The following is a 10,428-nucleotide window of genomic DNA, read 5'->3' on the forward strand; positions in this document are numbered from 1 at the left end:
GTTGGAAATGGGGCAGTGTTTAGATGCCTTGAAAGGCATTCAAGCTTCCACTAGGGATGTTCAAAAATTCCTGATGGGTGTTCAATCATTTAGCCTTCCATTTTCATTTCCTACTCCATTTTTAATTCTAAAAACTCTATGGGTGTTGGTGTTCAATCATTTAGCCTTCCATTTTTATTTCCCACTCCATTTTTAATTATAAAAACTTTTTTTGAAATGTTTCATAATTAGGAAACCCTCCCTAATTGATTGCAACTTTTTTTTTTTTTTTTGTATAAAAGAATGCGTTTTGTTGAAAATTGGAAATTCTAGAGAAGATCATTCATTAAGCGTGAACTTTCATTACTCATGACTTTCAAATTTTATTTAAAGGTTTTAGTTATCACAAAGTTTGAGATTCACACCGTATAAATTTTCTCAAAGCTTTCGAGAAATACGTTGAAGAGTACAAATAAGTTTACATCAAGAACATAAAAGGAGAGTGTAACTACTAATGATGTAAAACATACGGAGTAGGTGCATTCGATAAGATAAAATTATATACAAATTTTTTTTTTTTATATTAGTGGATTATGTACGATGAAAAATCATTCATGGTTTTTAATACTTACGAGTTTTTTAGGTGGGTTTTTCACATTAAATCTTGTTGTCTTATAGTGAAATTTGAAATCTTTTGCATAGGGTTCATAATACATTGATCATTATTGAATAATTAAAATAAAAAAATATTAATTTTGGAATTAATTGCATGAACTCCTTATTCGACCCCGGGTCAGTCTCAGATAAACTGTAAGCACCCTATTCTTTGCCCCATGAAGGTGCACCGTGCGAAGGTTGGTCGGAATCTTCGGATCACAGCTTGCTCCAACACAAATTATACATGAACAAACCATAAGTTTCATGCTCACCTGCAGCAAAATTCATCTTTAGAGCAGATCATTACAGAAAAGATATAGGTCATCATCACAAAATTTATGAAGAATCTCATATTTAGATCTCCAAAGGATATCATGCTCTAACAGGCTAAATAAAAAATAAGGAAAAAAACATGAACTAAAATTTTAGCCCATGCAAGTGTGTATAATCGAGCTTAATCACTTCCCATCAGAACAAAATCTCCTGCTGGGCATGCCAACAAGAAGCAAATCTTGTGGGAGGCGTGAAGGTATCAGCCTCGTGCACTGTCTTTTTGTTCCGACATGCCTTGGTAATCATCATATTTTCACGTGTAAGCTGGTTGGGTAACTTGAATTGGATGTTTCTTTTTTGGACTTATAAAACTATTCAATTTTACATTATCTCTAGAAGCTGTGCATGAATATATATATATATATATATATATATATATATATATATGAAAAAAAATTATGTCACATGAAGTTGCCCATTAATTCAACGAATCCCATGAACAAACTTACTATTTTTCCAACTAAAAAACATTCTCATTAATGCCATGGATCTCATTAATGTTCCTTAAAGTGTGAGAATATTCATACTTCATTCATTAATATTTCATGTTCAAAGCTCAAATGATGAAAAGACACAGTTTCTCCAGAAGGGAAATCCCTGAGAACGCCTACCTCCACTTTATTTTATTGATAGAATGAATTTGAAATAAAGTTTAGCTTTCCGGCTTTCAGGGTTTCAGGGTTTCCCAAAAGCCGGAGAACCCATGTCTACCATCATCTAATGTTGTCTCTTATTGTAACTTGTGGGGGTGGCCAAAAATACTTTATTTCTTCCTTTTGCTCTTGTGTTTCTGCTTTGGCATTTATTCTTCTTCGTCTTCAAGTACCTATGGTGCTTTAATTAATTTGTCTATCCCGCAAGAATCTCTAAGCCACCTTTTTTGTGAAGCATGTCAAGCTCATCTAGCTTTTTAAGTAACTATAGTACTTCAATTTGTTTCAATTTTCAACCACTTTTTGGGAAGTATGTGTCAAGTTCATTTAGCTTTTCAAGTCATTGGTCATTGGTCATCCCTTTATGGAACAAAGTATTCAAATGGTGTTCTAGTTTAGTGAGGTTGTTGTTAATGGAGCTTGGCCTATTATCCCCTCACTGTGAAAGATAACTTATTTTAGCAAAAAAAACCATGTTCAGATTGAATAGAAAAAACCATCTTAATCTTTAGAGAGACAAAGGTGGACATTAGTATTTTATTATCTCTTCCTCACATGGGTTGATGCCCTATAGTTTAGCCAACCACCATAGAATAATATAATTGGAAAGGAACACCCACCTACCTAAACCTAAAGCCGAACCAAATCACTAGTTTACAGGTTTCTAATCTAACATATATTCCTCCCAATATTTGAGATCTAAAGGCCTGTTTGGAATTTCATATTATAGGAGGCTTGGTCTTGAAGGGACTAGAAGAATAATGAATCCTAACCCAAGAGACGTATTACTCTTGTAGACACTTTTATGTCCTGTTTTTTCTTTTTGGATTTCTCATTTTCCCAAACAAACCCAAAAGAATGGTCTGTATTCTGAAGCAAGTCCCTGACAAGAATACCCCATGAAATAACTCACTAACTAAGCTCAATGACCAAAAGCTGGTAGTTATATAAAATAAAAGGCAGCCGACCAGTTGATGTGATTGTGTTTGGTCCGCCAATCAAGCAAGCGTGTAGCCAAGTCCCCACCCCCATGTGCAATAGCCCCCATAAAATCAGCAGAAGAAACTCTCCACCATCTTGTACTCCATGTGTCATGATTCTATTAGCCCCTTAACTATCATAACTCCTTCCATTTTTGTTTTATTTTATGGTTATCTTCTTTTGTCCTAATGCATGCTCACTGGTATTATATAACCAGCCAACCCCATACCACCCTCTCCCTCAGTGTTCTGAAATTTGAGAGCTAGCTTCAGAGGAAGAGGATCATCACCATGATCAAGCTCAGATCAAAGCGGTTCTGCAGAGGCAATTCTAAGCTTGGAAGTGGTGCGGGCAATGGTGTCAAAGGACAAGAAAAAGGAGAAATCAAGTGGGAACTCAGACCCGGTGGCATGCTTGTTCAAAAAAGGGAGAGTGCAGAAAGTGTAGGAGAGGGGATGATCACTGTGAGAGTCTCAATTGTTTCAAAGTGGCATGAGATTTCCATTGAATCAACTTCAACTTTTGGTTAGTCCCCTCATCTCTGGTCATCACCATCATTTGAAAAACCATGAATTTATTTAAAAAAATTGTCAAAAATTGTAAGCTGTATGGGGATTTACTGAGTTTCCTTTCTCTGAATTTTTCAGGAGAATTAAAGATGATATTGTCATTGGTGACTGGCTTGGAACCAAGAGAACAGAGACTACTGTTCAAAGGGAAGGAGAGAGAAGACAGTGAGTACTTGCACATGGTTGGGGTCAGAGACAAGGACAAGGTGCTGTTATTAGAAGACCCAGCCATCAAAGAGATGAAACTTCATGCCCTGGCCACTCCTTGCCGTACCATCAGTGTTTAAAACACTGATTAAACATCTTGTGTTCACTAACCACCACTAAGAAAAGGCTAAAATATTGTGAAGAATCCTTCTCAGTTTGTTTAGTTTAAGGGTTCAATTATGTACAATTTTCAACCAATTTGCAGTTTTAAATGTGTAAGCTGATGCATTTCCGCGTCATTTTGGATAGTTTACTCTTTTTATTAAAGGCTGATTCCTTGTATTATAAGTCAATACAGTTTCTTTTTTCTCTGTTTGTGTATACAAAATTGCATGTGGGTGCACGCCTGAATATAAAAATTGAAAAGGGAAAGATGCCTAAAGCAAGGGCACTTAAATTCCTGCAGCATGGAATTTAATGGTCCCCTGCTGGGATTGCTTAGTTCTAAAGTGAGATATTCATCAAGTACTCACATCATTCCTCTTCCTAATTGAAGCCATGGCTCCAATGGTGATGGCAGTTCCCACATATGAATCTATTTTTGAGAAATTTTCTTAGGTCCTTTTTATAGAAATGTGGGGGTCCAGACGCCCTTTGTGTCTTCTTTCTCCTTGTTGGAAATCCATTATGATTTTGAGGGTGAGTTGCAAGGAAGAGGCTACCACTTTCCTGTCCTCCTTTTTCTTTTCTTCTTGTTCTTTCATTCTATCTTTTACTGCAAATTAATCAGCCTGTTCCAACTGTTTATTTGTGACTTGTTTGTTAACAGTCTCATGCAAATTCATTAGTAATTTTTTATGCCTGCATGGAAGTCAGTCTCTTTCTGGGAAACAACCTTTTCCTTTGGTATGGTGCACATACAGAACTACCCAAACATCATCTCACTCCTTTGTCACATGGCTAAAGCCAATACTAAAATTTTGCAATTTTTCTGTTTAGTTTTGTCATGCACTGACTAGGAAAGTATATTAGATAATTCAGAGGAACTTATCAAATTTTCTCATATGCTCTATAGAGAAAATGCAGATAAGGAAGGTGATTTGGACCTCAACCCACTATCTCCTGCTATGAAAAAAAGGAGACCCATGTCTTACTTATGTTTGGTGTGAAGGAAAAAGATGCGTGTGTATGTACCAAAATCATTCTCACAGTTGATGTGAGACAAGTAACCGACGGAAAATGGAAGAAGGAATGGCAGATGTGGTCATTTACCGACAAAATGTATCTTGACAATGTTGCCCTGGATAGTACCAATCGTCTGACAAGCGCTTGCCCACCTTAGAAAGATAATTTTGATTCAAATACATGATCTATTGTGATAATTTTGATTCAATAGCACTTTGAGCAGTGGAATGAATACCCCAAATACATCGGTCAAAGTTGACCTCATAACAATCGGCTCCCAAACCAGGCTGGGGCCTAACAAACTCTCGTACTAATATTGGGGATCAGCTCCAGTAGATAATATTTACTGTAGGCACAATGGGTCCCCGTGGTGTCTGTCAAAAATATTGCAGGACAACTGGTCAGGTGGTCTATTGTCCCCAATCAAGTAATTGAAAATTGGGAACAATATGCAAATAAAAGCAGAATTGAAGGCCTTTGAATTTCACAAGGCATCTAAGAGGAACATGGGCATCCAGTTCTGGTGCCACGCCCCCTAAAATGTACAAGTTCAGTTATATAATGGATGTGTAAAAGTCCATATCTACTTTTCACAGCAAAACCATTTTATTTACACGGACGAATGTAAATTCAACACACACCCTAAAACTAATCTATCAGGAAAATGAAAGCTGAAGACTATCTGTAATATTACAGTCAATGTGATGCTGATGCCAAGTGAAACTTATCAAATCAAGCCACTTGTGTAAAAGACTTTTCCTTCTCATCCCAACAGGGAAACAGGGCCTCATACTTTAGTAGTCTTTCAACAACTTGGCTGACCCTCTGGGAGCTTCTACAGTATCATGAAGTTTTCAAACAACACGGTATGAAGATTCACATCCATCATTCCAACTTGGAAATGGTTTTTCTCCCTGAAAATACTCTCTGTTTGATCCTTGTTTGTTGCTTGCAGAGAAGGCTTCAGAGGTCAATTTCAATGGTGATCATGATGATTATGTTCTGTTGACAGAAGATAGAGAGCACAACTGAACATACCCAAGAGGGCTTGTGTTTGAGCAGTCTTGTCCTCTCTCTTCTCCTGTCAACAGAACTTGCTGCTGCTGAAACAATTCCTTGAGTTTCTGCAATCTTTCCCAACAAACAAGGTAAGATACAGCCTTCTCCAAGTATATATGCACTTCTCTTTCTCTTTCTCCTCTCCTTCTTCACCAGACCAAGCCTTTTGAGTCTAGGGCTGTCCTCAGCTTTCAGCCATCCATATATCTCAGCAACCAAGACTGTTTTTGAGTGCTTTGTGCTTCCACAATTTTGAAAACAGAAATAGCATGTTCAGAACAGACGTACCATGAAATGGCATACTCGATTCACTTCTCTTTCTATTTTCACAATTCCGGAAACCAATCTTTGTTTTCCTTTGTTTCTGTATTTTGTTTATATCATCATGGTGAAGAACCTCAACTCTGATTATTCTTCTTCAAGATTGATCATTAATCCCCAAACCCCACCTGCAATTCTGTCCAAGAATGCAGAAGTCAAGTATACCTAAACCAACCCTAAACACCTTCCTTGTCCTACAGACAACAAAACAACCAAAAATTTTATCAATTTCAAAGTTTTGTTAGCCCCATTTTTTTTATGGGGCAAGGTCACAAACCATTATACAACCAGCCCCTGAACCTTTACTGGATCATAATTGCATAAGCACTTAGAATCCATGCTACAAAAGTGAGAGTATTTTCTTTAATTAAATTGAGAATTATTAGAATTGGAGGTTAAGAATGTTGTGATTTAACTAGTTCAGTAATTGAAACTGAAACGAGTGATGAGCAAGCTTAGCATATGTAAACTAATAATGGAAGAGATGAAGCTGAAGAAAAAGTGTGCTGGTAATTATAGAAACTCCTGATCAGGATAGTGTTTGTGGGGTTGGCAACATTTCTACCAATTGATTGTAGAAAGGTGGGAAATATGGAAAATGCTTTCCTGAAGCCCATAATGGTTCCACCACTTTTGTCCATATAGCTACGGCTCTCCACCCCCCCGGTACAACCGCTGGTCCTCCAACTTGGGTACAAGAACTCCTGCTTTGGAGACATGTCAAGTCCAGGGTTGTCTTGCTATGAAATTGAACACAAAATCCGTAATTTGAACCTTGCACAAGCAATCATTAATGTTACAAAGGTTGATGTTTCATCTCTTAATTAATTGCTAGACATGCTACTAAACCCTATTGTTTAAGTTAATTTTTACTTTTATTTTTTGTTGGAAAGTGTTTCAAACTCCTAATTGGTATATACTCCTTTTTGTAAAAAATGTTGATATGTCATTGTGACATATAGTAGATTTTCTTATAATATAAGAAAAGCTATTAGAATATTTTTATAAATATTATGGGTAATAGTTTTGAAAAAACTATAAGTAGTGAATAGAAATGTGAGAAAGAATAGGAAACATCGACCAGAGTAAGGATGTTCGTGATAAAAGATGTAGATACAAGAAGTAGGAAAATATAAAATGTTTCAAGGATCAATGGTTATATCTAGTTTAAAAACTTAATATGCTTTGGTCTATTCTATTTCTCATTACTTATACTATAATTCATCATCATTCATCTAATAGATTTCCTTAAATGTAATCAAGGTTGATCAAACTAAGTTATTTAGCTAGTGATCAAGTTTTTCATAAGAATCATTAAAATCCTAATAAGCACCCACCATATCTTATCTAAGAAAAATCACACAAAAAACATATTGTGCATTAGATAAAACTCAAAATTAATATCATTCGACTAATCCTTATCTAGACTTTTCATTCTCTTTGCTACCCCTTCCCCCTTCTCCTCCCTCTTGAAGAAAATAGATTCTCAACCCCTCATGGTTGAAATCAAACATTTAATAACCATTATGGATGTTGAGGAATTGAGAGAATAATCTTAAGAAAAAAATAAAAATTCTATACACCCCTCATGGTTGAAATCAAACATTTAATAACCATTACGGATGTTGAGGAATTGAGAGAATAATCTTAAGAAAAAAATAAAAATTATATACACTGAAATAACTTCCAAAAGAACATATTTAGTGTCTGTGTGTGTACAAGATATTCAAAGCTACGTAAGGACAATCACTGTTTTAATGCATGAGCGTTTTATCATTCTTCACCAAACATGAAAATGCATGGTCAAAGGACTCCTAGGAAAATCAATAGTGATCATTGTCGTCTTAGACTTTAACTTTCTTTCTATTAAAATTCTAACATAGAAAAGTTAATTGTTTTACCCAAGACATTTGATCTTTCAATTTTACTCCTTAAGGTGGTTGATTGTCTCTCCTACTTCATGCGATAGTTTCACTCCCTAATTAATCATTTGTCCTAACTCTTCCTTCCACTCGCAATTTAGACTTCATTGCATTACTTTGGCTTTTGTTCTTGTCTTTATCAACTTCTTGTAACTTTGTTTCCTTGTTAATCATCTAAAGTATACTTTTTACTTTTGCTTTGTTATATTATTCACTTAATTGCCCATATTAACTCTAAAATGGGACTTAACATATATTCAAGTTAAAAATATCTAATTAACACCCAAAAATTATTAGAAAATCCTTGTTTTTTAACATGAAAACAATATTGTTTCAAGTGTTAATCACTCCCCTAAACTTGAACATTGCTAATCCCTAATAATAAAAGAGAATAATAAATAACATATCATCCTTATTTCCTAGCAATTCAATGTACTACTATACAAGACACTTTAATCAAGAAAAAAAAATTCTTAAGGTTGAGAATTCTTCAAGATTCAAGATAACTCATCATCCATATGCATTAATATATTAAGCTATAGAAAATCATGTTTGAAATGTTTAATCCACAATCATTTCAAACTTCCTTTACTACTTATTCATTAAAGATTTAAGTGTTAAGGTTCTTATCCTCAATTGTGACTCTCAAAAGACTATCTTCCCTTAATTTGATTTAGTCCATATTTTTTCTCAGAATTGATTGGAATTTACCTTTTTTTTATGTACTTTTTTTTTTACAAGCTTGAATAGGCTCATAATTTTTTTTTTTCAATTTAGAAATCCTTTCTATGTGCCTTAAAAAGGTTCCTCATACAACTCTGATCATTCAACTTAGAGTACCATGCTTAAATGATCACTTAAGATCATTAACCCTCAAATTTCACCTTAAGATCTTTAGAACAAGGTCTAATTTCCAACTATGTTGCATTTTTTATTATTCTTTTTCTATAGAAACAAGCTCATTGGCCTCCTTTATTATATTTTTTAAGTGTCCAATTCAATATATCACATACACTCCACCCAAGTCTCAAAGATGCTTTATGCATCAAGTAGGTTGAGGGTGCTCAATGCATGTTATGAGTCTTTCACAAGATTAGGCGATAAAGAAAAACTTAGAACTTTTAAAGCTTGTACCTAACAATCCAAACATTCACCTTCAAAGCAAAGAAATTAACTCATGAATTCCAAATCACTTAACCCTCAAGGAATCCTCAAAGTCAAGAAAAATGGTTTAATATGATGTTAAGTCAAACAAACTCATTGGCCTCCTTTATTATATTTTTTAAGTGTCCAATTCAATATATCACATACACCACACCCAAGTCTCAAAGATGCTTTATGCATCAAGTAGGTCGAGAGTGCTCAATGCATGTTATGAGTCTTTCACAAGATTAGGCGATAAAGAAAAATTTAGAACTTTTAAAACTTGTACCTAACAATCCAAACATTCACCTTCAAAGCAAAGAAATTAACTCATGAATTCCAAATCACTTAACCCTCAAGGAATCCTCAAAGTCAAGAAAAATGGTTTAATATGATGTTAAGTCTCTCATCATGGAGTATTAAAAATGATTATTGAAAATAAAGATACATTTCACCATATTTTTCAAGGATATATATATATATATATATATATATATATATATATATATATATATATATATATATATATATATTAATTGTGCATAAATATCATAGAAAAAAGGTAAAGTTATAGGCAAGGGAATTACCTTAATCCCAATTAAGCTCAACAACTTGTTTGAATAGTGACAAAATGAGAAAATTTTGCAAGTTCCATTGAGTCACTTTTCTTGATCATTTTCTACAAATGTAGGTTAGATTGTCTTTAAGAAATATATCATTCTCCTTCTCATTTGTGGTTACCCAAATGATCAAGAATTGCCTAGGATGATTAACCACTTTGCTTTAACAATGCTACAACTTTTCGTCATTGATTATGAATATATCTTATGCAAAAAAAAAAAAATTTGTTATAAAATATTTTACCATTAAGTTGACCTCTTCAAAACTACTTTTTGTCACTAAAGGATTGACACAAAAATTTGTCTCTCCAAATTATATATATACACACATAATTTTGTACATGATGAGTCAAGTCCATAACAACAACAAGACCAATGATATACCCACACTAAATGGAATCTAGAAAAATGTGAATATCTATGGGTTTCATAGTCAATATTATCAAGAAGCGCTCAACATAATGTATGATTTGTGGGGCACGAGAACCCACAGCCCTCTTGAGCAATTTTCCATTCTCCTTTTGATTGCTATGAATATAGGAAACTTGTATTTCTTATTCACAAATCCATGTTTGTTTATGTTGCTAACTCTCAATTTGGTCCTACTTCTGGTTCATTTTGTTATTAAAAATGGAGGAAACCCGGTAAACAAACAAATTGGTGGTCTTTCCGAAAATGTTAAACAAAAGTTTATATATATACCTATGTATATTGCAACATTTATATTTACTATTATATCATATAATTTTTATCCATGATGAATAAATATCGTCCCAATAACATTTAGGATAGATAAAAGATAAAACCTACAAAATTTAAAAAATTGATTTATCATTTTTTTTATATAAACAATTTTATT

The 10,428-nt window shown here is 34.0% G+C and overlaps 1 protein-coding gene, 1 long non-coding RNA gene and 1 other non-coding gene across 3 annotated transcripts; all 3 read left to right on the forward strand.

Moving 5' to 3' along the window:
- Window positions 1-2,701: 2,701 nt before the first annotated feature.
- Window positions 2,702-3,707, forward strand: LOC100259468 (BAG family molecular chaperone regulator 1). The gene is made up of 2 exons (XM_002271209.5): window positions 2,702-3,128; window positions 3,251-3,707. Exons 1-2 carry the CDS (start codon window positions 2,894-2,896, stop codon window positions 3,457-3,459), a joined length of 444 nt encoding a protein of 147 aa, XP_002271245.1. The 5' UTR covers window positions 2,702-2,893; the 3' UTR covers window positions 3,460-3,707.
- Window positions 3,708-5,243: 1,536 nt separating this feature from the next.
- Window positions 5,244-6,708, forward strand: LOC132255122 (uncharacterized). Its single transcript, XR_009467736.1, has 2 exons — window positions 5,244-5,370; window positions 5,460-6,708. It is a non-coding gene; the product is annotated as an uncharacterized LOC132255122 (long non-coding RNA).
- MIR156F (microRNA MIR156f) lies at window positions 5,500-5,604 on the forward strand. Its single transcript, NR_127737.1, has one exon. It is a non-coding gene; the product is annotated as a microRNA MIR156f (primary transcript).
- Window positions 6,709-10,428: the final 3,720 nt, after the last annotated feature.

Source organism: Vitis vinifera, chromosome 14 (assembly GCF_030704535.1).
Source record: "Vitis vinifera cultivar Pinot Noir 40024 chromosome 14, ASM3070453v1".
Taxonomy (NCBI): domain Eukaryota; kingdom Viridiplantae; phylum Streptophyta; class Magnoliopsida; order Vitales; family Vitaceae; genus Vitis; species Vitis vinifera.

What these genes read in the sequence shown, in the direction of transcription:
- LOC100259468 (XM_002271209.5), top strand. Translation starts at nt 2,894, where the DNA reads ATGATCAAGCTCAGATCAAAGCGGTTCTGCAGAGGCAATTCTAAGCTT. An exon ending in TGAATCAACTTCAACTTTTG is followed by an intron (nt 3,129 to 3,250) that starts GTTAGTCCCCTC and finishes TGAATTTTTCAG; the next exon opens with GAGAATTAAAGATGATATTG.